Source organism: Aspergillus wentii, assembly GCF_001890725.1.
Source record: "Aspergillus wentii DTO 134E9 unplaced genomic scaffold ASPWEscaffold_7, whole genome shotgun sequence".
In the NCBI taxonomy this organism is placed as follows: domain Eukaryota; kingdom Fungi; phylum Ascomycota; class Eurotiomycetes; order Eurotiales; family Aspergillaceae; genus Aspergillus; species Aspergillus wentii.
This window is the reverse complement of record NW_024467838.1, coordinates 585,252-611,201: the sequence shown is the minus strand read 5'-3', so window position 1 is coordinate 611,201 and position 25,950 is coordinate 585,252. Positions and strand designations below refer to the sequence as shown.

The window sequence follows — 25,950 nt, the reverse complement described above, 5'->3', positions numbered from 1 at the left end:
GCTCAGTACGAGAGGGTATATTTGCCTCCTTGTCTTTGCGGTTGCCGATGGTGGTTCAACGGCTACGGTCTCCATCGGCTCATTGCAGAAGGTGGCAACCAGCAAACAGCCCCTAAAACGCCGTGTCTTTCGGCCCGAGTCACGCTGAGGTGGGATCCTCGACTGCCAATACTCCGTGGCAGGGGGCAGGCAGACAGTGGTACAAAGACGTGATTTCTGGGCAGTGGGACGAGGAAATCACGGAAGTAGGTAGCTTGTCTGCCTCGTCCGCTCTTGGGCTGGATTGTAGGGGTATCTTGTCCTCTGTGCACTCTGTAACCCTCCCTATCCTGATCCCGAAAGGCCCCGAACCTTACGCTCCTTTTCCCAAACGTGCGCGGCATCGATCGATTTGTCTCGCCCAAAGAAGCCGGCCAAGAAAGAGATCGACTGCAAATCACCGCCCGGAAGGCCCGCTGCCAAGCTTCGTTGTGGCGAGGACATTACCTTGGAACGAGGATGGAAAGATAAGGAAAAGACGGAAACGGAAAGAAAGGAGAGGGAGGAATCCCATGAATTGGGGGGGAGAATCTTGGCGGAGGAGAGCTCTGGTCATTGAAGATGCCAAGTTGGAGACTGGGATAGACTGTCTGGCAGAATGTTTGGTGGTTGTGTTTGTTCCAGCATCATGTCCAGGCATCCGTCAATGGAAAAGTCGCATGCAGGCAGGAACGATCCCCGCACGAAAATAGATACATCGCAAGTGAAGCCGTGGATGACTATAGTGATGATGGATGATGAAGCGATGATGTGAGGTGAGAAAAGAGAGAGAGAGGAAAGGAAGCAGCAGAAGCGAAGAAAGTTGAGACCGCCGAGTCGTCAAGCCCATTAGTCGCGCTTGGCGGCGAGGGCGATGCATCTCGATCTGCCCCTGAACAAGTGAGCACAGGCTGTGATTTGGCATGCGATAGACGATGCGATTATTGCCATTGTGGTGATTGGTCCGTGGCATTCGATTTGACGATGCGATTATGTATCTGGTGTGGTTGGGTTGACGCCAGCTGTGGCGCCCCATGGTAGACGCTGCATATAATTTATATATAGTAGTGTATGCAACTATTCGCGGCCAAGAGAGGCTGTGATATCCAGGCACCTCTGAATGCTTCATCCACTCGCTGTCAGCCGATCTCCATCGCCCCCTTCGATCATCTTTCCATACATTTTGGCTGTCGGGGAATTGTTCTACCCCATGGCACAGTATCCATTGCCCGCAGTTGACAATCACTGTCACTCGAGAGTTAATCTATCACCCTTCCCTGAGTCAGTCTGCAGTCATCCTTCCATGCTGTTCTTTTTGTCTCAATATTTGATCTCCAAATCTCCAAATCTCCAATAACGTTTATCCAGCGCGTTACATCCAGTATGGATCCACCTAGTTTTATGTCCTCATCTATACATCTGCCAAGAAGGTTGTTTCCTCCCAGCCAAGAAGACAACAACTCCACCGCAGACAAGAAGAACAGAAAATAACCCATTTTTCTGATCGACCTCAATTTGCGCCATTCTTATCCGTTCGTTGTATGGCGACTGACATCATCTGTGCTAGTATAACCGTGGTACGGAGTACGGAGAACGGAGATGCCTCAAATCTGAGGCATATACAACACCATGATTCCGGGTGTATGATTATCCCAACACCCATGTGAGTGATGAGCGATATAAACCTGCAGGTTATCCTCGCCTACATAAAAAAAATAAAAAATAAAATAAAGCAAAAATAGTTGATATCCCAACCTTGAAACTTGCTTACCCCCACGTCTTCACTCTAAGCGGCATCTGGGATCGGCTACTCATACACTACTACGACACTATATACCCTGCTGCAACTCTTCCAAGACGCCCCCGTTCTGGATCCTGCATTCTACTGCACAGCCATTCGGTCTGGACGCCTGGGCGTGCAGCAGTAGATCATCAATAGCTGTTGTTGCTCTGTCGCTATATCTCTAGGCATCACCGGTGTTTATCCGAACATTGGCAAGAATCAAGAAATCAAGATCGGGCACGGAAATGGGAACTTAGAACAAGACTTGTTGATCAAAGTCTCGGCCCAGTCTGGGATTGACGCCCAATCATCCGAGTTTGAGTATATCTGTGACAGTAGAAGAAAGTATGAAATGAAACGAAGCGGAACGAAATGAAACCCAAGAAAAGCGAGCCAAGAGTATCCTGCAATAATGCAGAGGTAGTATGAGTCGAGCAATCTGTCTTTACCGCAGAGGGATCAACATGCAGACTGTAGAGCCTGAAGACCGGTCAGACTGCTCAATCAGTACAATCCTTGTGAGAGTGGAACAGTCTGAAAATGATCGTCCGGACGGTTTCAGCAAATGATAGTTTAAAATCAAACCACGCGTAAGAAATTCGTTATCAATAGAGAGTAAGACAAGTGAGTAATATAAACAACAAATAGAAAAAAACAGGAAAGAAATGACATTTAGTTTCATGCTCCATAGCTCCAGTCATGACCGCATTTTTTTTGTAACAACATTCATCATTCATATCATACCCCGGGTCATGCACATATACGTATAGGTCGATGTCGTGGCGAATGTGCTGGTGTCCATTCTGCTGTTGATATATATGCCAATCGATAGAATGGAAAGAAAACAAGATACAGTATTCACATCATGCGGTACACCAGATCTGAAGCCAACTCCGTCGTGGTGTCCAGGAGAGCCCGGAGACCGCGAGCCGACGGCTTCTCGGACATGATGTCCACCGGCTGGCCGGAAGGGGTGCCCATCATGCTCTCAACAGGGGGACAGTATCGCGCAAGATCCTGCACCTTGCAAGCGGCGTAGTGGATGACGAGCTTGCGCAGCTCATTGTCTCGAAGCTGAGTAGCCGACGTTGGATTGATCGGCTCAAGACGGGTGGACTTATTGTAGGTGTAGTGGAGCAGGTCCAGAACCATCCGCGCCTTGGTCGTTGACAGGAGCGCCATTTCTTCATCCTCATAATCCGGTGATCCATCGGGGAATCCCAAATGTAGAAGGTCCCTATGCAACTTCCGGAGGCACAATTGGGCCAGAGCCGGGATCAGGTAGCGCGTCGCGAAAACGTAGATTTTGGCGTGGAAAGTGAGATACGGAAGATCGGAGTTGCTCGCTCTCGAATCCATCGAAAGTGGACTGGGAGGTCGGGTCCCCCAGGGTACGCGCTGGTCGACATATTCAATCATCTGGAATTCCTCCCACTTGCTGAAGCCCGTCTTGCGAGGAGAGGCGAAGTGCTGCTTGGCAAACGACGTGTCAATGAAAGGCCTCGATTGCTGCCGGGCCCGACCCTCATGTTCTTTCTCATTCTCCTTGACGGCCGTATCGGCTTCAGGCGGCGTGGGTGCAGGCTGCTCCCAAGTCTCAGTCATCGGCGCAGAGGGACCGGGTTCCCCCCAATTCTCATCTGCTTCACCCTCGCCCTCCTTGGCTTCTTCTGCGGGTGCTTCGCCTAATTCAGGCGCTTCAATTGCTTCAGCGGCCTCGGGATCCTTGGGGGCTTCGTCCGGTGCAGGTCCTTCCTCCACGGCAGGTGCTTCGGCAGGGGCAGGAGCAGGATCGCTATCAGCCTGATCCGCTGGTTTCTCAGGCGGGGGCGTGGATGGAGGGGTCATGGTGGATGTGATTTCTTCTGCTGCCCCCTTTTTGTTCTTCTTGTTCTTCTTGTCCTTCTTTCCCTTCTTGCCCTTTGCGTTTCCTGCGTTGGGGTCCGAAGGTTCTGCTTCTTCAGCAGCAGGAGCAGGAGGGGGCTGCTCACTTGGAAGCTGCTCACTTGGAGGAAGCTTCTCAGTTGAAGGGGGCTGCTCACTTGGTTCCTCAGGAGCAATTGCAGACTCATGGTGCGGGTCAATTGGAGTCTTGAAATCCTCTCCAGCTCCAACACTTCCTTCGGGGCCTTCTTTGGCCTCCGGAGCAGCAGGTCGGTCCCATTCGGGGGTTCTGAATCCACCAAATTGAGAGGTGTTTTCTTCTTTCTCGGGTGCCCCAATTGATTGAGGAGGGGATGGAGCTGGCGGAGGCACTGCACCAGATTCCGCATGGAGCATCCGTTTGAAAGGATTGTTGACTATCTTCTCTTTATAGTCCTCGCGAAACCCCGGTGGAGGCACGTTATAGTCGCCTGTATACGCATACTCGCAAAAGGCAACAAAAGTTTCGACATCCTCCTCTTCCAAAATCGCGCAGTGATGCTTAGATTCACGCGTCTCGCCATTCATGAGATTATCCAAAGGTTGCGACACATGGCGAGCCAGTCCCGACTGGATCGTCAGCTTTGTGTGGTTGGGGCCGACGAGGAACGTAAAGGGCAGAGAGTGGACGATGCTGTAGGCAGGAAAACCATTATTGCAAGCGTCAGCTGCATCACTATAGTGGAAACGGTGGATTATTGTTGTGGTTTTTTCCGATTCGAGGGGGATGCAGGTGGAAAACAGAGAGAAGGCCAGCAGAAGGGCGACAGCTGGTTTACAACTGTCGGTATACGATATCGATTATACATACCTGCTATAATTCGCCCAGGACTCCATTTTGCGGTCTGTCTTGCGTCCTGCAAGCAAAAGAAAAGAAAAAGCTCCTCTCTTGTCTATTTTTCTTCAATGGAAAAATATAAGGATCGAGAAGTGTCCAGGGAAACAAAGACGCTTCCCCCCGTTACCTGATCGTCCTCCGCTCAAGGTTCTGTTCTTTAAACGGCGCCTTTTTAACCTTTTTTATCTAGCATATTTTCTAACGCCCCTGAAATAATCACAGTAGTCATAAATTTTTTTTTAGGAAAAAAAGAGGGCTACAAGCGCGAAAGGCGACCCATCTGGGTCACTGCCGGGCTACGTGTGCAGCCGTGATGGGGTTCTGGGGCGAGGTTTGACCGCCAGCTTTTGGGGTTATTCCCAGACTCGCAGTATCGTTATTGCCGCTGATGGCAGCATCCAGCATCCCGTTCAAAGAGAGATCTTTCCAGAGAGCAAGCTAATGAAGAATACCAGCCATCGTGTTTTCATTTTACTGCAGAAATTCTCGTCCGGGCGCTGGCTTCAGTCGCTTTTGACCCGAGGATCATCACCACCATGACGGCGATTCGGACAGCGCAGAGGCGCCGATATGCAACGCACCGACGCGAGTCACGCGATGGTGCAGGTTAATAAACAGGCATACAGGACCTCATGGAGTCATGATAAAGAATACGGTGACATTCGACGGGGAGCCTGTTGTAGATTCCGTTAGATCTCTTGCAAAAGTGAGAAACCCCCCACCAGATGGAGGTTGGGTTGTTGCCCGATGAAATGACTCCCAGCCTCCCTGAGGACCCAATTGCGGGCCTCACCGTGGTTCCTGAGACTGAACTGGTGGTTCTAATTGCCTGTCCCTGCTGCGATTATTCAGTCAAACATGCACTCCGTATGTAGGTCGGGAATTTGTGTGATCTGGCGGTCAAAGTATGGATCCATTGCGGTTTCGTGATGATTATTCGCCCTCTCTGTATGGTTGTGGACTTGACGCTGAGCTCCCTGAAGCGGACGGTGGCTGTGTCTGCGAATATCCATGTTGAAAGAGGGTCCTTAATATCCACAGCTGCTTCCTTTAAAAACAAGGCGGGTAACCTTGACTTGGCTTCTGTAGAATTATTGAGGATGGGAAAAGTTGCCACTGGGGATACCGTCTTTCTCATTGCCTCAGGCATGTATTCCAGATCATGTGCAATCAGATGGCAGTCGGGCTAATCCTACTACGGTATAGCGTTATGGTTGACATGGTCAAGGCGCTATACCCAAATGGGACGTCATCACATCAAATCTGATAGACAAGATGAGTCAAGCAGATGGAGAATCCAGGAATCCTTGCTATCGGAGATGTGGAAATTGCATCCATTATTGGCATTTTCTGTGCCAGTCAGTGTGGTTCTAAATCCTGCTAATCACGCTGTCCAAGAGGGTCTACTTGAAGTCAGACAATACTGTGAGATGAATATATAGTAGACGAAGATTATGCGCCTTGCTTTGATATACGCGGACTGGATTATATCAGACAGGAGACTTTTATTGGTACAATATATCGTTCTATTCTAACATGTTCTCTATGAGACCAAACATATATACAGCTATCCAAGATGCAAGCATATATCCTGGCCTACAAACCATGACCAGCTAATATATCTATCAAAACTCGTTAATGAACTAGTCGAATCTCAATCATCCCAGGTTCCCACTCCTTCAATCCCTCTCCAACACTATACCAAAACCTCAACCGTACACACTCCCGTCGCGCAGCCTCGATATCTCCACTATTAAACGCCTCTCCCAAAGCCTTCACACACTCAGTAACCCTCACCTCATTCTCTTTCTTCATCTTTGCAATCGTCTCCCCTCCCTCGGGCTCTGCCCCCACCTCCTCAATCGTCTCTTGTACCTCCATCACCTCCATCAATGTCTCGGGGTCGAGAGCATGTTTGGCTGCCCCGTCCTCTGCCGTCACGTCAATCCCATGTAGTTCCCGAAGGAGATACTGCGCGCGATTCAGCGGGTCGAAGAGAGTGCGGTATGCTTCGTTGATGCGGGCGGAGAGGGCCTCGGCGCGCTGCTTGGCCGCGCCGGTGGGGTACTTATCGGGATGGGTGACATTTTGAAGTTGAAGGAATTCACGACGGAGATCGCCTAGTGGAATATCGAAGGGAGAGGCAGGTGGAGGGCCTGATGGAATGGTCTGGGGGAAAATGGTGTAGTAGTTTGTGATATCCGGGGTGTTTCCGGTGGTTGATTCAGAGGCGTAGTGACGGGTTTGTTGCGGGTGAAGAGGGGTTTGACCTGGTCGAGTGGGAATTGTGCTGCTCCATCTATATTGACACTGAGTGCTAGGTGTAGGAGCCCTTTGGTTCGTAGATACTGAAGAGGGGAACGGTTGGAGTCTTGTCGTTGTTGGTCTGGACGTTCCGGAAAGCGAGAGACGCTGAACGAGCCTCTGCGATCGAAATGGGGTTGTCATTGCCTCGTTGTTTCTTTTGTATCCTTTTTAGACCGTGTTGTGTGCAAAAATAGATGTGTGTGATGATGCTTCAAATCATGAATGTGTCTGCGTTGATGTTAAACGAAGTAAAGAACCCGGAAGCTCAATCGATGGAGGCGAAATCATATTACAATACGGTAAATTACAATGCTGAGTCATCTTCACTTCTCGATCGGGTGACGTCATTTATCTGAAGTCTGCCAATAGCTTCACTTTTTCACTGAAGTGCATCAAGAGTGAATATTGGCCGAAAGCCATTCATATGTTTATATACAATATCTACGTATATATATGCCATCATGGTGGAATAAATAGACATTGTAATTGACTAAATCTCAGCGAACTGTATCTATCAACTGAGCACCAAAAATCGGTGCTTCCGACATCAAGCATGTTCTCATTCTTGGTAGTTCCATTATCTCAGTTACTTTACATGATTGTTATGGTATGGAGGTATTTTCTATCACTTCGCCTGGTCATAGACGAAGAGCCGTCAATGGCTTGGAATGCTCATTTTCGCTCAGTCAAGAGTGTGCGGTGACATCAACAAGATAGTGGTTGTATATATCTCATGATGCGATCTGGTAGGCAGCTCCAGCAATATAGAGGGCCAAGCAAGACATGGGTATCGATTGTAAGATGATAAAATTCACCCTAAACATCTACTCGATGCCCCAGAGCTTGACAGTCCGATCATGTCCACAGCTGGCAATCCACTGTGCATCATTGCTGATATCTGTACTGAGAACATTACCGGAATGTCCACTCAGCGTCTTGACCAACGACCAGTCATCTGCACTAAAGACGTTGACATTTTTGTCGAATCCACTGCTCACAAAGAAAGTGCCTGACTTTCTTGGTTGCACGGGTGTCGGTTGTTCGCTCGAAGTCATCGTCGCGCTGTCCACATCCATCCCACCGTTCTGGCCTTCAGATGACGGCAGATATGATGAAGCCGCCGACTCGGTGCCCTTGTACCATCGCAAATCCGACACAACGCTCTTATGCGCTCCAATGCCACCTGAGTTCCGTACCTGTCGCAAATCCCAGCACTTGACCCATCCATCACCGGAGCCAGACAGAACTCGGTATCCATCAACACCCCAGTCAAGACCAAAGATCTCTCGAATATGACCCTCCAGGATCATGGCTGTTCGCCCTGTCCGAAGATCCCAAATACGTCCAATACTATCGAGACCACCACTAGCCAGGAGGGAACCGTCGTTGTTGAATGCCACTGTATACACTTCCCGCGAGTGACCCTCCTGCAACTGGAGCTCCGTAGTCGTTTCCACGTCCCACAATCGCCAGGTGGTGTCGAATGAAGCCGATGCGACATATTTTCCGGATGGGTGAAACTCCGTCCGACACACACGCCCAGAGTGACCGGACAGTGTAGCTAATGGTGTATCCCGGTCCAAAGACCAGAGGGCCACATTACCCTCGCCGCCGCCAGAAACAAGGTTGACAGATGATTCGGAAACGTTGGATTCTGGGAGTGTTGCACCGGGGGCCCAAGATAGGCCACCCACCCGATCCGAATGCGCCTTCAGACTGGCCTTCTCCTCAAGATTCGGCACCGTGAGCAAGCGGATGCCTCCGCCCCAATTTCCAGTCGCAATGGTCTGGCCATCTGGCGCAAACCTGCAGATGCTAACAGGACGGTCACCTGCAATCTGAGACCCGTAGAGATCGAAACCATTCAGCTTCTCCTTAATCGCCTTTCGATGTTTGATGTGCGTCCGTAATGGGATAGTTGACTCCTCTCTCAGTCTGGCCACGCGCGCTTTTGCGCGGGGCAGAGAAAAGCGCGCAATCGCCTTCCGTGCCTCCAGCAGATCTTCGGTGCCCTCCGTATAGAATTCTTCCTGTTGTTCAGCCTCCTCTTCAGCTTCCTCATCCGCATCCGTTTCCATCATGTCCACATCACCTCCTGCTCCCTCTTGTCTCTCCGCAAGGTCGGTCAGGAGCTCGCGCAGTCGATCTCTCCGGTCCACAGGGCCTTCTCCAAATAGAGTTATGGGCTCGCCGAGTTCTCGCAGTCGTGCGCGCACTCGATTATCGTCCGTCGGTACTGCCATGGCGGCTGCTCTTCGCTTTCGTTCGAACTGGGATAGAATCGCAGATGCTCTCTCCGCCGGAATACCGGCTGCACCGGATGGAATCTCATAATCGCGGTCGAGGGCTATATTTGATTTCACATATTAGAATGTCAAAAAGCCAAAAAAAAAAGTACAGTATTCATCACTCACGAATGTTGGCAAGATCAATGCCCATATCCGTATCCTAGTAGTTCGAGCCATGGCGTCAGTTCGTGTCTTGCCTGAAAGAAAGCTTCAAGAGCATATTGTGAATATTGAATTTCCACTCGAATCATGGAAGGATTGGATTGTCAAACAGTAGAAGAAGGGAATTCTTCTTACCTCCGCCTCCTCCACGTACGCCTGTCTCGAAGGGTGCATCATCTTGGGCGAAGTTCAGGTTGGATGGAGTTATCACGAATGGGCCTGACACTATCAACGAGTATCGAAATATTTCTTGTAGACTATTCCGTTGATTCTGGCCCAGTTCGTCTGCCAAGTAGGAACAAGGAGGCGGATGAGAAGCAGATGAAGTTGTTGGAGGATGGAAGAAGACGAAAGACTGAGTGGGCGCGAAAGCCGCTTTTTTGGCTACCGGCAGAAAACGGCAACTGATGATCGACCACGACGCTTGAGATTGCTTATTCCTATTTCAGGGTTATTGAGGCTATTTATCATTTCTATCTGAATTGAATACTTTCTACTCCGTATTAGTGATTGCTTTTGAGCAAACGACGAGCTACCAGCCCGTGCATCTTAATACGCAACAACCACACCAAACTCCATGAATACAACATTTAGATCAAATATGCTAATGAAACAAAAAAAACGCCTGCCCACGTGGGTATCTTTACTCGACTTCAAGCCGTGAAGCCATTCCATCTTCCAATTGTCGAGGATTCTTCTGCCACGCGGAATGACGCCAGGCGGTCGGAGATCCCGTCAATCTTTCTTTTCTTGCTTTCTCCAGCTGGCGATGGGGCGATGGAGTAAAGAAGAAAAAAAATTCTGCGATACCCAACGAACTTTTCCTGATAAGCCAGAGATTCTCCGATCTTGTTCCTTGTCGTCTTCATCCTCTCCGTGACATCCTCTGCATCCTATCTTCTCCTTGAGCTTCATCCGCTTCCAACCGGACATCCTATGCGCCTGGGTTGTGCCAAACACTCTTTATCTTCCCGTTCAGCTTTAAATGATCTGGCAGACCAGCCTCTTCGTATCACTGTTATTGCTGGAGGGTCTTGAATTGCGTGGGACAGGGCCCTCCGGTGACGATCTCCGCCGATGATCCCACTGACTCTCCCCGGTAGAGCCTGCAGTCCAGCCTGCAGTAGCCTACAAACCGTTACAAGAGATAGATTAGTCTCCTCGACGGCATCATGTCTCCGATCACCCCGGCTCTCCTCCTCTCTCTCTAGAAACCGAAATCCTCATCTCCTTGCCTCAATTCGCCTACCCTCTCGAAGAACCTTTCATTCAACCTCCTCCCTGGGATCCGATTCCCCGTCGCGTATCTCCTACCGCGTCGCCGTTTCCTCATCCGGCAAGGGCCGACGATTCCACCCGATCAAGAATGCCTACAATTTCGACCCCTACGTTCAAGATGCCCTGGGTTTGGTAACGGAGGATAAAAACCCAGCCGTGAGACGGAAGAACCGGCCAGACAGCGGTGAGGATGCCTTCTTCGTGAGCAGAGTCGGACGGAAAGACCCAGGCCCCGTCGCCTTCGCCGTGGCAGACGGCGTGGGTGGATGGACGGAATCCAAAGTCGACCCTGCGGACTTCTCCCACGGCCTGTGCAGTTATATGGCCAAATCCGCCTTGTCCTGGGACTCGGCCCCGGAGAAGCTGCGCGCAAAGAACCTCCTCCAAATGGGCTACGATCAGGTAGTCGCGGACGACTCGGTTCGCGCGGGAGGAAGTACGGCCTCCGTCGGCGTGGGTACGAACGACGGCCGAGTTGAGCTGGCCAACTTGGGCGATTCGGGCTCCGTTCTCCTCCGTCTCGCTGCCGTGCATCATTACTCGACGCCGCAAACCCATGGCTTCAACACCCCCTACCAACTCAGCATTATCCCCCCGCGCATGCGCAAACAGGCATCCATCTTCGGCGGTGCCTTCCTAGAGGACTTCCCTCGTGATGCGGCCGTCACCAACGTCCGCATGCAACATGGCGATGTCCTCATGCTCGCAACAGATGGCGTCTTTGATAATCTCAACAACCAGGACATTCTGAAGATCATCACCAATCGAATGATCCTCACCGGAGCATGGAACGCAACCCCAGAAAGGATCACGGTGTCGGATAATCTCGAGCAATTGACTGGCCCAGAAGGTCTAGCTTCGATTTTACCCTCTCCCCCACCCCCTCCACCTCAATCATCAGAGAACACCCCGAAACCAACCAACACCAGCTCAGGAGACCAAACATACGCCCTGCAATCGTTACTAGCAGCCAGCGTCGCCCGCGAAGCCAAACTCGCAAGTATGGATCTCCGCCGGGACGGTCCCTTCGCCAAAGAGGCCCAACGCTATTACCCCGGTGATTGGTATCGGGGCGGAAAAGTAGATGATATCTGCGTGTTGATCGTCGTGGCCGTGGAGGAGGGCCATGGGCTTTGAGCCGGATACATACATGCCGGATTGCCCTTTTGCTTCTTCTTTTCTTTTCTGATTTATCTGCCTATTTTATATATACCTAGTTAATCATCCTTGGCTGTCTAACCGACTCAAAAGCGTGATATGAATCCGATACAAAGTGCTTGGTTACGGTTCCAATACGAAACAGATAGAATCATCGAGATAGACCGATTTTAGAATGCCATCGACTCGTTTGCTCGACATCATAAACAATCCGAATTAGCAGAAAAAGATTTAACGATAAAAAAAAAGAAAAAAAAAAATTACATTTTCGAGAACAACAATTATCAAGGAATACCTCGAGGGCAATAAAAACTCAAACACCACCCAATAAATATCATATCCAGCACGGCATAATAAGAGTCTACCACTTCCTTTCTCACTGCCATTCTGATATATCGGCAGTTCATCCCTACCATCCTAAATAAGAGTATAAGATATAGAGAACACTTCTTATTTCATCATTCTCGTATCAAAATCGGAATGAAAAGAAAGAGTCGCTCACTCCTCCGACAAAGTCCCATTGCCATACAGCAGTGGTAGATGTACAAAAAAGAAAACAATGGCAATTTTGATGGAACCCAGAGGGGCAAGGAGGGAATAAAGGCTTTTTGTATTTCTCCATTTCCCAGCTTCGTCGCTTGATACCAAAAATAAATCAAGGAGAATAAAAGTAAATTAAACAGACGGGGGTGAACAACAACGCACAATAGACCAGCAGAGAACCAAGACATTGGATAAAAGAAATGAAAACGATAAGGCAGCACTCGAAAAACAGATAGTTGAAAAGTGCTCAGAGACAACAATTTGAAGAAGATAGATTCATGTTTATGCTGCTGCTTCTGCAGTCTTCTCTTCTTTCTTTTCTTCCGTTGCCGACTTTTCCTCTCCTGTCTTTTCTTCCGACGCCTTCTCTTCCGTCTTTTCATTCTCCTTAGGAGCCTCTTTAGGAGCTTCCGCTTCCTTCTCTGATTGTTCTTTAGTTGCCTCAGGGGCCTGCTTTTCTGAAGCTTCTGCGTCGGGCATCGGTTCATCCTGGGGCTCAGCCGATTCGGCCTTAGTCTGCTTAGTCTCGCTCTCCTTTTCCTTCTCCTCCTCAGCATCGGCCTTAACGGGGGTATCGACGCTGTCCTCCTTGTGGACACCGTTAGCCTTGGGCTTTGCATCGTCCTTCTCATCAGCGGGGTCAAGCACATTCTTCCACTTGGACAGAATATCCACGGCACGTCGTCGGAAGTTGAATTCCTCATCGCGAGGAATGGAGTTAAGCTTGACAATCATCTTGAGAACCTTGTTGATCTTAGTCAAGCGGATAATCGAGACCTCCAGATCGGCATAGTGTTCCAGCTTTGTGAAGTAGCCGGACATTGTGGTCATTTCCTCCTCCTTGGGGGGTTGGTCACGGGAGATAAAGCCCTTCTGGAGCTTATGGCGGATATAAAGAACTGTAACAGATTAGCCTTTACCCACAGCCATAGAATATCCAAATGTGCCTTACTCTCTTTCTCTCTCTTTTGCTTCAGCTCTTGCGGATCGATCTGCTTCTCTGGCTCCTTGGACTCGGCACCAGTGTCTTCGCCCTCATCGCTGGCAGCTGCTTTACTGTTCTTCTTACCGCCAGCCTTTGCTTTACTGGCAGGAGTCTTCTTTGTTTCGCTCGCGGGATTCTTGGGGGTAGTCAACTTCAACTTGGTACCAGTCTTGGGGGTCTTGGCCGGCTGCGGTGACAGCATAATGTTAGTTGACAGCTTTGAAAGTTGAAGTCACGGATTTTCTCACCTTGTCAGCTTCAGCGTCAGCTTCGGTGTCCTTCTTTCGCTTCTTTGTGCTCTTAGGCTTCTTAGTCTCCTCTGCGTCTTCCATGTCGACATCCTCTGCATCGTCGACAATCTCCATGCTCTTCCGCTTGTTCTTCTTGGCATCCTTTTCTGCTTTAGCAGCGGCCTTTGCGGCAGCGTTGGCTTCTCTTTCCTCATCCTCCTGCTGCATCGCACGCTGGTGGTCTGCGAGCAGGTCCTTGAAATGTTGAAGGTCATGGCCCTCCGAAGCCACGGCGAAAGCAGCCAAGAGAAGTTTCGACTTACCCTTCTCAGAAACCTCCTTACAAGCAGCTGGGGTAGTGGGGGTCAAGTCTGTGTTGGGAATCCAAGCACTGTCATAGACTGTTAGTAAATGCTACTCGCGAAAACCAAAGGGGGGGGGCAGAAAAACTATTCCCCACATACAATTCGTTGGTTTGGAAGAACATGACGGGGAAAGTCCTCTCGTGAGCTCGCTTGCCCTCATCCGCGTAGTCCTCCCTGTAGGTTCCATCGGACCGCATTGCCGTCACCGGACGCGTGCTGAGCAGGGTCTGGGGAAGAATCTCCTCATCGCAAATGATCGAAGGCCATGGGGGGAAGCTCCGGAGGCGTGCGAGATAGTACTCGCCAGGCTTCGCGTGAAGCTGGGTGACGCGAACTTGCGACTTCTTTCTGCTCAGTTTCTTCTGGTCGCCGCCAGTGGACTTGCGCTTCGCGCTTCCACCCTTCTTGGCCGACGCGGTGGTTCCATTAGCGTCCGGTGCTTGAGCGGCCTCAGACTCTGCAGGCGCAGCGGCGCTCTCTTCGGGTTTCTTCGCGTCGGCAGTCTCAGCGGACGCGCTGGCTTCCTCAGCTGGAGCTTCAGTTGATTCTTTCTTCTCTTCGGCGGCATTTGTTTGTTCTATGGATTGAAAGACGGTGAGTTAGAGATGCCAAGTGCCAAAGGGAGGCGGGCTCTGTGTAACACAGCTCCCGAAAGCTCCAGAAAACAAAAATCCAAGCCAAAAGAAAATCAAAAATTTTTTCTTCTTTTCTCAAGCTCTTACCTTCTGCCTTCTGTTCAGATTCATTGGCCTTTTCAGTCTCCTTTTCTTGAGGGGCCTCTGGCGCTGCGTCGCCCGCCTTGGGACCAGCAGAAGGAGCGCGCTCAGCAGCCGGCTCGCCGGCGTCGGCAGCAGGCGTGGAGGTAACAGGCTTGTCCTCAGCCATGATGCGCAGCAAATGTCGAGATGGACCAGACGAGACAAAGCCCAGATGCGGATGGAAGAGGTCGAAGCTTATCAATGGGGTGGGTGGTGGAGGTGATGGGAAGGGTGTCGAGGTGGTTGTCAGTGGGAGAGAGAGAAGTGGTGGAGAAGGTCGCGACGGGAGGCGGGAAAGTCGAACAACGCGTGCACTCACGAACCCATGGTTACATCATCATCATCACCTCCATATACAGTTAAATAAAGTCTTGCTGTTCCCAGACATCTCTAGCTACAAGTCAAAGGTCTTGCTCAGTAAAGACAAAATCACGCCTTGTCTGGTTACCGACTGTTTGTAGAATCACCCCTTCCCACGCGATTGTAGAGCCCAGCCAGATCATCAGAACAACAGCTCAGGACCTCCTGGGACATCACCGGCACGATACGAACAGGGTAGATATCCTTGTACCGCATCTCAATTTCCCAAAGACCCTTTCTGGCTGGTTGAGGAGTGCATGGCGACTCTCCCAGCACCGGCCGACCGCACTAGCCACCAGGCCGCCACAGTGCTGAACCCTGCGCGACTCTCCTGCTAGGCCACCTCTTGATGAGGATGGGCCACTTCCGCGTTCTTCGAGTATGCCCAAATGGCACATTGGTCTCACTTAAAATCAGATGAAAGGCAGCCCCTGTTCAAATCGATTATCTCTGCATCAACCCCCACACATAGGGTAACCCGATAATTGAAGCGCTTGCATCCCACTTCATTGCCAGTCTTTGGTATCCCCATTGAAGGACTTGCAAAGCCAACGGCCCGTCAGTTGGAGCTATTTAAGATCCCATTACATAGGTATCTGAGTGCATATCAAAAAAGAATATGTACTGTGTCCATTCGTGATCACGCACAGCATAGTTTCTATACAGCGCGCATTCATCCCAATTTCATTATGAGTATGATGGGGATATTTATGAACTGAATCTCACCAATCTTGCCAGACTTGTCTAGACTACCTATCAATCACGTCAGCATTGCATCGCGAGAATAGTGTAGGATAGGAAATAACAAACTGTAGCAAAGAGCTTGACGCGTCGTTTCTTCTTTGTCAGGAGATATTCTCTTATGAGACGAAATAAATGTTAGATAGCTAGCAAGCGACGCGAATCTGGTAGTAGACCGCAATCGCGTTGTCTGGTACGGGTATAAAATACTATGTTCAATTCAAATGAAGCAAGCTGAACAAAAGATCAATCTCCCTGAGGTTAGAGGGCAAGCATTAAAGCTGCATCACTGCTGCAGCAGACGAAAAACATCAAGAGACGTTGGGAATTCCAGGATGATTCTGTTGACTCCACGGATGAAGCAAAAGTACGTATGAGAAACAGTTGACAGGCGACGCAGAAGACTCGTCGCTTTGAGACGGAAAGTTGGAGCAAAGAAACGATATTGATAATTTAGCAGCATTATATACAGACTCTGTAGCAAGATTATAAGTAGCCCGTGTCCAGACAACAGTTCAGCACACATAGATAGATGGGGAAGATCTGACCTGGTGCTGCGATGTAGCCGAGTTTTTTTTTTTTTTTGAAATCCAGGCACCAACGAACACCGCGATAAGTACCTAATTACATAGAAGAAGAAAGAGATTCAGAAATTGATGAAAGCCCAAGTTTCATGGTTGTGAAGAATGAATTGGCTCCAATAACAGGGGAAAGACGCGGTTAGAAGACGTGGAAGAGAGCTGAAGAGGTACGGAGCGAGGATGAGAGGGGAAAAGTGGCTGGTGGTGGGGAGAGTCGATGATGGAACAGACACCCGACAAGCTTTACACTGACAGCCCAACTTGCAGGAAGAGTCGGTGATAAAAGACTATCTCTTCAGAAGCTTCATTTATTTTGTCAAAGTATCCGAATACCTCAAATGGGATGCTGATGATAAATTTCACTTATGGCGTTATGATTTGGGAACATATATTCGCTACTACTATACCATCGCCACAGCCTCTTTTCTCAATTTCCATCTATTTTGCTTAGCATATATCTTCTATTCCAATCATCATATAGTATATATTTCATCTTATCATCCTTTTCGTCATGGAAGAAGCTGAGATATTTATCTGATCAGGCGCTCTAACCTTAGGCTGCATATTTTATACTTATGAGGTCACTCAGAGACAGTGAGATCAACCAAAGAAATACCCAAGAAACTCCCAGAGATCAACCATGAGGTGAAGAATTATCATATTATACTGAACAGTCAGAATGTCTATATATATCTTCGGTTCACGATAACAATATTGCAAGAAGAAAGGAGTGCCACCATGTCTTCCAAGCCAATGGTGGGCTCACAACCAAGAAAGATGAAGATGGTCATGTCATTACAAAATTATGCATCTCGAACCCAAGATGAATAAAGCATAAGAATAAGACGCCAATTGAGGATATCGAATCATGGGGAAGAATAATAATCAGGAATCGTCAGCATCCTCAACCTCGCTAACCGCAGGGTCGGGCTTATATATCCGGACGACACAGAGGAAGTAATCTTCCAGCGGGATGAGGTTCAACAGCATTCGGTTAAATCTCCAGCCCAAGGCGCAGACCACTGTCCCAGCAACGGCGTCCAAAATGAAGTGGTTGGCTGTTGCGACAATGGCGACCAGGATGATGAACGGGTATGAGAATCCTGCGACGAGGCATACGAATCGACGCCAGGATGGGAGCTGCAGTCCCAGCACCCGGAAACGCGAGCTAGCCCGGCGTTGGTGAGATGGCAGCGGAATGCTCATGATGGTGAGTCCGATCATAAGGGAATATCCGAAATGCAAGGATGGCATGGCCGCTAAGCACTCGATCAGCGTCCGTCAAAGAAGAAGAGCAAATAGGAAGACTTACCGTATTGGTTGCAGAATCGATTTTGGGTCCAAACGCTGCCTGCACCTCCAACACCATGCACAGTGTCGACAAAGCCATAACTACGGGCCAACTTTCCCTCGGGGCCCTCGACACTCTCATCACTCAGCAGACGGGGTGGCATACAGGGCCATAGAGTGAAAACCACAAAGGCAAGAAGGTTACAGACGGCTAGCGTGCGACGTCTGGCTTGGTATAGGAGCGGGCCTGCTGGAGAACCGTTCGCTTCACCTCGAGGCTTTCCGGGTTGCGACTCGCCCAATCTGTTCTGCGTGGTGGTGTAATAGTATAGCCAGACGAGGAAGGCGATGGTTCCAGGGATATGGATGAAGGAGTAAATCCAGTTGATCCATGTCATCAATAGCGGGTGTCGCATAAAGAATTGCTGAATAGGAACCTCCCAAAAGATACCTAATTTCTGCTCGATCTCAACCACTTGCAACGCATGTTTCCTCGCCACATTGACCGTTCCTTCTTGGAGGGTGACCGCTGTGAATGCTCGACCTAATTGGTATGTCTGCAATTCCAGTCTTAGCAACCGTTTACGAAACAGATACAACATGACACTTGGAGAAGAACTAACATACCCAGTAAACCAATGCCCAATACCAACATTCGACAAGGAAAGGAAGCCGTCTAAGCAGACGACTGAGAAGACGGTCCTGAAAGACAGCAGTGTTTGGAGTCGTGACCTCGGTGGTAGACGAAAAGAACCCGATTCTGCGCTTGCGCCATCGACCCTCACCAGACGTCAATGTTGATCCCGAGCCAAGCAAGCCATCTTTGGCAGTTGGACTGGGAGGACCCGACTCAAGATAATCGGGCGACGGAGAACGGGAATAATCGACGGATTTTCGACGAATCCTGGCTGGATATGAAGAGGAACTCTTGGTCCGATTGATCCATGTACCTCCGAAGAGGAGAACGACAACGACCAGAGGTTCTAGGATACCTCCCACTCCCATGATGAAAGAATGAATGGTTGAATCTCCAGTGAGATGGGGGTAGGGGAGAGAGAATGGATCAGGACACCATCCACCGGGATGGGAAAAGATTAAACGAACGACGGGGAATAGATAATACAGGACAAGAAAAATGCAATAAAAAAGCACGTCGTCTGCGTTAGACGCGAGGCTATGCGGCGGTGTATAACGAGAGAACGAAAGAGGGGATTCGTTCGGACATTGGGGGGTCGTGTGACTGCAGCGAACAAGTCACATTTTTAGCTGTATCTGATTGATCGTGGTGGAGGAACAGAACAAATTATTTTACCAATAGTCCGATTTTCAGCCCAACGAAGATTAGGGGAGATGAGAATTGGAGACACAGCAGGGTCTTGCGAGCCGGTGCCAAATGGGCTCATCTTGGCGATGGGGCAGAGAGCAGAGGGAAAACAAAGAAGCTGCCACTGGCGGCTGCCAATGGCGATGGAATCTGGGATCCGGGAGGATTGGGGCGCCGTCGGATTCGGACAGCTGCTGGTCCGTTTGATAATGGATTGCATTAATATGGAGCCGGGTGATTTGTTGGAGTATAATAGTGCCTGTTATGTGCCGGGCTTATACGATATACGAGCTCGGGTTGTTCGGATATCTCGGGCGATGATCTGAGCCTACTGCTTCAAAACAACGGCCAGGCAAGGTGCAGCCTGAATATGGTGTACCTAGTAATATTGTATGCCTGGTGTCAGAGTGCTTCATCTGGAATCCCTCAGGATGTCGCTATCTATCTCTGTGTATTGTGCTACTATGTACACCACGTTGAGTAACACTGCTCAGATCTGGATAGACGATCAACAAACTAGCTGGATGTGGATCAGCCCTACAGCCCTTAAGGTTATGGGCAGATTCCAGCATGTACAGTCGCAGTAGGCCTGATGAGCGCTTCATATGTCTCCTTTCAGAATCGGTGTATCTATGCCACGGAAGAAACACGTCTCTTATCTTGGGTGCTTATTTCAAATAAGAAAAAGCACAGCGGGCCTTACAGCTGAATACCCTCGCATCATTAGCTGCCTGGTAGTCACCTAGACCTAGCAACTCCCGGTCCTCGTACTATCTCCGGCCCCAATCAAACGCTCCATGGCCAGCCATTTGCAACCAAACAACCACAGGACTATCTCCCTAGTTTGAGGCGAGAGCCATCTCTTGCATCCCTTTATTAATATTATGGATCCCCATCCAATTATTCTTCCATCTCGGACATTTTCGACTCCGAGCCCGGCTGGAAAGACGCACTATCGAGGCCGCTCCCGCTCCGCTTACTAATCAGACACTTGGCAGCTTGGCAGCTTGGCACTACTTGGCTTTTCTATTTTTTGGTTTTTCTGCAGGAATGCGGGTGATTTAGGAAGTGGGATAAAATTGGTGCCTACAGAATATATCAAAAGTGTGCTGCAGATCAATGGGGTGTTGGAGATGGAATTTGCAGTCTTTTTCACGTCCGAGATATCCACACGGGCCTGGGTCTAACACAGCATCGACGGAGCTCGGTCTTCGATGCCTCATACGGCCACGAACTGCGCGAGTCAGGCGATGACTTGCCGTGATAAGAATCAGAAATCACGTGCTACTCAGACGGATTCTGTAAACACCGACTACCGAGCCAATCAAAATTAGCGTTTGATTTCGCAGATAAACACCATGCGATGGAGATCATGAGTGCATAATGGGTCCTGTGAGACGTGGATATATTCACTCAAGTCACACCAATACCCTTGATTTATCCAGAAAGTGAAGATACCCGGACTCCTTTTAAATTGATACACTGAACCTCCGACAATCGGTACTTCACATGAACTGACGTCATGAATCTGTCCGACTGTCGCCATGTTGACCTCATCCGAAATCAAACCACGACGTTCATCCTGTTCTGTTTAGTATCTTGCGGAGAGACGTTATATCATTCGTAGTGACTGGAACCTGTCACTCCACGGATGAAATATCTGTTACGTCAAGTTGCCTCACACCATGGTTGTTGATGGATAACCGACTCGCCCTTGTCCTGTTCAGCAAGATGTAGATCAACTAGTTCACTGGAGGAAATGCTATATATCCTCTCTCGTTATCAGTATCCAAACGCAACTAGATTTGCGATAATCAAAAGCTTAATTTTCAAGGAAGCGTCACAGAAGACTGTTTAATTTGCCTTTGAAAGATGTTCGCACCTCAGCTCACCTCTACCTCGTCGAGAGGTTTCTTCGGTCTTGCTGCTCGTCAGATCCCCAAGACCTCAGTATTGACAGGAGCTAGAGGACTTTCGACCACGCCCTCCCAGCAGAAGGATATCACTCTCCTCCAGGATAAGAATGATGGCTTCGGATTTGCTAGATCGAACCCCAGACCTGCAAAGCCAAGGTCCAAGGGCGTCACCGAAATCAGAGGACCATACTATTCGGTATGTCATATTCTCCAGTGGTGGACCGAATATGGAGGCTGATTTATACAACGTAGGTAATGGGGAAGCGGTATCTGGCGGACGTGCTCGAAACGTAAGGCTTTGTACAGTGCATCAGACGAAGAATGGCCACTGATGATTGCTTGTAGGATGGGAACACATGTTGATGGTCTCAAGTTTGCAGGAGGTTAGCTGGACCTGATTACTTCATGGTTGTACATGAACTAACCCGCAGTTTAGGATCTTTCTCCCTCTTCCAGGAAAAGCCGTTGAGAGAATTGATCGAACTTGCACATGAGCATGGTGTTTACGTATCAACGGTATGCAATGTCAGGCGCAGTGATGTGAGGCTTTGACTGACTTGAGAAACTCGACAACAGGGTGGTTGGGCTGAGCACCTCCTCACTCACCCAGACCCAAACAGCGTCTTTGACAAGTACCTCTCAAAATGCAAGGACTTGGGGTTCGTCGATTCCCCCACTTACCTGACTTTTCAATCATAATGCTAACATTTCCTTCCCCTTAGATTCGATGTGATCGAGTTATCCTCCGGCTTCCTGTCATTCCCCGAAGACGACTGGCTTCGTCTCGTCGACAAGGTTCACTCATACAAGCTGAAAGCTAAGCCTGAGCTGGGTATTCAGTTCGGCGCTGGTGGTGACACCCCAGCCTCTGGTTTGGAAGCCATTGGCACCTCTGACCCCAGCAAGCTGGTGAACCTGGGCCATAAATTCCTCAACGCTGGCGTTGAGCGCCTGATGATCGAGTCCGAGGGCATCACCGAGAACGTCGACACGTGGCGGACAGATGTTGTATCCAAGATCATGAAGGAGCTCCCCTCTGAGCGCGTCATGTTCGAAGCCGCGGATCCCAAGGTTTACAACTGGTACATTCGGGAGTTTGGTATCGATGTGAACCTGTTCGTCGACCACAGCCAGATCGTGCAACTCTCATGTCTTCGTCATGGTATCTGGGGAACAGCTGACACCTGGGGCAAGATCGTTTCCTTCAGACCAGAGTGAAAATGCTTTTTCTGGGTTTAAATTTATTTAATATGATAGCGTGCTACAGCAAAGTAATATCTAAATGGAATTTGACGGTTTAATCAGACAAGTACCGCTGTATGTATGATGCATGCATTGCAGATCTTCTGCCTGATCTGTAGATATCATCAAATCGATAAACCCCGTAGTGTGATATATCATAATCACTAAGATAATGATAAGCCCATTAGGAATCTTGGAAGTCGATCACTTAATCTACGTAGAAAAATGAAGCTTTTTAGCGGTTCCCTTAGTCAGCCGCGGAGCTCCTCCGCAGTCCACACTATTCGAGTCCGGGGAAGAAGCGGTCGATCGCGACAACTTCATCTTCGTTTCACTCCCAAGTTTCCATCGCGTCGTCTATACGGCCAGCCTCTTACCTCTATCCATCGCGGCCATCAAATCAACCGGGAAGGAATGTTCCGGTTACTGTCAAGTTCCCCGCGCTAGCCGGTTTGGATTCTGTTTCGATTTCCCGCCGACTATCAAACAGTGGCAGATACTGACCTGAGTCCGGCGTCAGGGCCAGTAGTTCTATTCTTTCTTCGGTCTTGATAAATGTCAATTTAGAAACGGAGGATAGATATCCGGTATACCTGCCACATCCGCCATGCCCCGAGCCAGCACAACGCCTGGAGCACGACTCCGTTGTCGACGAGCCTGCGATAGCTGTAAGCGAAGGAAACAAAAATGCAATGGGGAACAACCGTGTACAATCTGTGTACAACGTCGCAAAGAGTCAGAATGCCATTTCTCGGACAAACCGGCGCGGTTGCTCAAGCCCAGTGGCCCCAAGGAAACGATGCTGCTTAGCGAACAGATGGCTCCCACCCCGCAGCGACAGACGGCCATGGACCATCTTCTGAACTCGCTTGAGGATCATAGCGCGGATATGGAACAACAGACAAGAGACGACCGGGATGGAACTGCTCCCGTGCCAAAGGTTGCCCGATTGTTGCGCGATGGTCAAGGCAAATTCATGTACATTGGTGACTCCGCAAGCTTGTCCTTTGTGCAGAGTGTGCGGCGGATTGTATCTTCCTCCATTGGCCGGTGTGAGTTTACGGAAGATAACTCGCGTCATTCGATGCTTGAAGCTTTCCAAAGTAATCCTAGCAGCCAGCGAGGGTCACTGATTGACCCTCCTAGCAATGACGAAGCCCAACGCCTGGCTCGCCAATACGTGCTCGCCACCAGTCCGTTGCTGGATTTGTTCGACCTAAACGAGTTCCACCCGCGCCTAGCCAACTGGATCGATAATCCAACTGGCGATGAAGACACTGTCAGCTCTATCTTTTTAATGGTTCTTGCTATTGGCGCCCAGGTATCCAATACCAACCAGACCCAGGCAGAGCGGTACTTTGTTAGCGGTCGTCAGCTCGCATTCTCCGCCTTTACAGAAACACCTAGTCTCTACACGATCCAGTCATATATCTTGATTTCTATGTACATGCTGGGCGCTTGCCGGCGCAATGGCGCGTTCATGAATCTCGGCATTGCGCTACGGGCCGCATACGCGGTCGGTATACACCGGAAAGACGCAAATGCCCTTTTTTGTACTCGGGAGCGACGGGCTCGCGAGCGTGTATGGAAAAGTCTGCGGATGATGGATCTGTTTCTCAGCGCGTCTTTGGGACGGCCCCCGGCAACGTCTGATTTCGACTACGACCCTCGCGAGGACGCCTTGACTTCAGGGGAACAACAGCAGCGTTTACCACCAGAAGAGCAACTCTCACTGGCTGTCATCTCTTTGTCCCGCATATTCGAACGCATTCTCACCGATGTGTATATGAAGCAAGTCATATCAATTAATGTTGCAGAGACAATCTCGAATCAGCATCGTGTTTGGGTTCGAAGCTTGCCTGGTTTCCTCAAAACACAGACGGAGCAACTCGACACCAAAACTCTGGAGGGCAGCTTATCTGCCGCCCATGTGCTCGCTTCGTACTACTGGTCAATCATTCTTTTAACCCGGCCGTTTCTCATATATCGCGTGTCTCAATATGTAAAAACCAAAAGTGAATCGCCCAATTCTTCAGACTCCCAGGCTGGTGGTTCCCGTATCGCCCTCTTTGCCGATGCATGTGTCTATTCGGCACTACGAGGCCTCGACATTGCCAACGATCTCTCTCGCTATTCTTCCCTGCCCAAGAGATTGCCCTTTTTGATGAACTCCGTCTTCAATTCTGCTGTCGTCCTCGGAGCAGCCTTCTTCGCCGACTATGACAATCTTCTCCCACTGGAAGATGGCATGATGAAAGCCGAAAAATTCCTCGAAATTTTCGTCCCCCACGATCCGCATGCATGCCGCTTTTTTCAAATCATCAAATACCTACGTACCGCGGTAGCAGAGTTCGTCCGCCGACGAAATCGCCAATGGATGGAACGTCGCAGTAGACAAGTCGACCAACTCTTCGGCGACGTCGGACTAAACAATAACAACAATCACCGCAATAATCCCAATCCTTCAACTTTTTCAACTTCAAACAATGAAATACCCCCCAATCGCAACGGCGCCCACACGGTCCCATCCCCTCTTTCCCCAGAGAAGCTCACCCCTCGAGACTCTACCCTCCCTACTCAACCCTCTGACCCCATCGCAACTGCCCCTACTGCTACACCCACTACTGCCACCACCATTCCTGCCCAACCTGGCACTGACGTCTGGGACACTCTTTATGGTAGCACCGCTGGCGCCCCAACTCTCCCATACGAAGCCAGTGCCATCTCGGCCCTAACCACAACAGGCATCCCCGTCGGCTGTTCGCCTGGAGGCACCATTCCCTCTGGCCAACTGGGTGACAGGACGGGGATGGCAGGCCCAGAGGTTCGAGGCCAGACACCACTTTCCGATGTGATTTTTCCAGATAATGGCCTTCTCTACATGGCTGAAGATCTGCCGGTTTTTGGTATTTGGGAGGATGCGTAATCTACATCGATATCCTCTTATTCTTGTCTGGGTAAAGAACTGTATAATTGACACCCTAAGACAGAACACAGAATATGTACAAAGCTCACGGCCGGGGGGCTATAGATTCCCTTTGTGATGATCTTTTATGACCACTTATGATTCCCACATTTTCCCCAAAGGACGGATGGTTCTTTGGAGTTGGCGTTTATCTGTAATTACTGTGCTGAGGTGACATTTATATATATTCAATTTCTCAATCTCCCATATATACATTAAATCCAGTTGGAATTGGATAATAGTATATTTTGCCCAACGACAACCTGTATGTACCGTAAATACATCTTTTGAAATAGCAGAAAGAATAACAAAAGAAAGTGGCATGAGTAAAGTTAATTAAGCACAATAACACTTCAACAAGGAAAAGAGAAGAGAAGGTAGAAAGAAAGGGAATGAAAACGCCAAGTAGACAAAGAAATCCAAAATAACAGTATGAGAATTGTGACCAAAGATAGAGTGGTGATAGACAATGTAGTCAACCTTGGATGACCTTTATTGTCTTCAAGTTACGAAAAAGAAAGAGAAACACTCGGTTACACTAATCATGTAGCCGCCGTTCAAATATATGGACAAAACAATAAGTGGGAACGGGGATGAATCAGCCTGATCAGAAAACCGTGGTGAAATCGGGAACAGTAAAGAGGTGAGGTCTTCAGAAAAGGAAACTGTCTTCCAATATTACGTATTGAGCAGAACCGATGTCGAAGCAAAAAGAAAAGAAAGAGTTCTAAGTCGCTGAAGCTGCATGAAGAAACAAGACACTCAAGGCATTTCTTCAGAACTTGCTGTGTGGAAGTGACCAAACCCATGGCTAAATTGCGGTACACATGAAAGCGTTAAAAGCGGCGGAATAAGATGTCGTGCAATTCCCGACAACAGGGAAGAGAGAGATAAA

General features: G+C 49.4%; 7 protein-coding genes across 7 annotated transcripts; 2 read left to right on the top strand and 5 right to left on the bottom strand.

Moving 5' to 3' along the window:
• Positions 1–867: 867 nt before the first annotated feature.
• ASPWEDRAFT_175199 (uncharacterized protein) lies at positions 868–4,561 on the bottom strand (the record flags this gene model as incomplete). The annotated part of the gene is made up of 3 exons (XM_040831328.1): positions 868–910; positions 2,664–4,358; positions 4,536–4,561. The coding sequence occupies 3 exons, from the start codon at positions 4,559–4,561 to the stop codon at positions 868–870; spliced, it is 1,764 nt and encodes a 587-aa protein (XP_040685561.1).
• Positions 4,562–6,015: 1,454 nt separating this feature from the next.
• Positions 6,016–7,102, bottom strand: ASPWEDRAFT_43896 (J-type chaperone JAC1). Its single transcript, XM_040836135.1, has one exon. The coding sequence runs from the start codon at positions 7,008–7,010 to the stop codon at positions 6,198–6,200; it is 813 nt and encodes a 270-aa protein (XP_040685560.1). The 5' UTR covers positions 7,011–7,102; the 3' UTR covers positions 6,016–6,197.
• A 229-nt stretch (positions 7,103–7,331) lies between these two features.
• Positions 7,332–9,642, bottom strand: ASPWEDRAFT_43895 (putative pre-mRNA splicing factor). Its single transcript, XM_040836134.1, has 3 exons — positions 9,455–9,642; positions 9,284–9,317; positions 7,332–9,216 (listed from the first exon to the last, which is right to left on the bottom strand). The coding sequence occupies exons 1-3, from the start codon at positions 9,494–9,496 to the stop codon at positions 7,694–7,696; spliced, it is 1,599 nt and encodes a 532-aa protein (XP_040685559.1). The 5' UTR covers positions 9,497–9,642; the 3' UTR covers positions 7,332–7,693.
• A 754-nt stretch (positions 9,643–10,396) lies between these two features.
• On the top strand, positions 10,397–11,734 carry ppmA (type 2C protein phosphatase PTC7; the record flags this gene model as incomplete). The annotated part of the gene is made up of 1 exon (XM_040828795.1): positions 10,397–11,734. The coding sequence occupies one exon, from the start codon at positions 10,397–10,399 to the stop codon at positions 11,732–11,734; it is 1,338 nt and encodes a 445-aa protein (XP_040685558.1).
• Positions 11,735–12,157: 423 nt separating this feature from the next.
• ASPWEDRAFT_641353 (PWWP domain protein) lies at positions 12,158–14,966 on the bottom strand. The gene is made up of 5 exons (XM_040838719.1): positions 14,601–14,966; positions 13,978–14,455; positions 13,532–13,904; positions 13,251–13,461; positions 12,158–13,197 (listed from the first exon to the last, which is right to left on the bottom strand). The coding sequence occupies exons 1-5, from the start codon at positions 14,761–14,763 to the stop codon at positions 12,581–12,583; spliced, it is 1,842 nt and encodes a 613-aa protein (XP_040685557.1). The 5' UTR covers positions 14,764–14,966; the 3' UTR covers positions 12,158–12,580.
• Positions 14,967–17,203: 2,237 nt separating this feature from the next.
• On the bottom strand, positions 17,204–18,613 carry ASPWEDRAFT_30845 (phosphatase PAP2 family protein; the record flags this gene model as incomplete). The annotated part of the gene is made up of 3 exons (XM_040833474.1): positions 17,204–17,577; positions 17,631–18,165; positions 18,236–18,613. The coding sequence occupies 3 exons, from the start codon at positions 18,611–18,613 to the stop codon at positions 17,204–17,206; spliced, it is 1,287 nt and encodes a 428-aa protein (XP_040685556.1).
• Positions 18,614–20,804: 2,191 nt separating this feature from the next.
• On the top strand, positions 20,805–25,016 carry ASPWEDRAFT_53667 (uncharacterized protein; the record flags this gene model as incomplete). The annotated part of the gene is made up of 8 exons (XM_040837925.1): positions 20,805–21,044; positions 21,101–21,138; positions 21,194–21,231; positions 21,285–21,364; positions 21,425–21,507; positions 21,571–22,062; positions 22,116–22,119; positions 22,671–25,016. The coding sequence occupies 8 exons, from the start codon at positions 20,805–20,807 to the stop codon at positions 25,014–25,016; spliced, it is 3,321 nt and encodes a 1,106-aa protein (XP_040685555.1).
• Between the last annotated feature and the right edge of the window lie 934 nt (positions 25,017–25,950).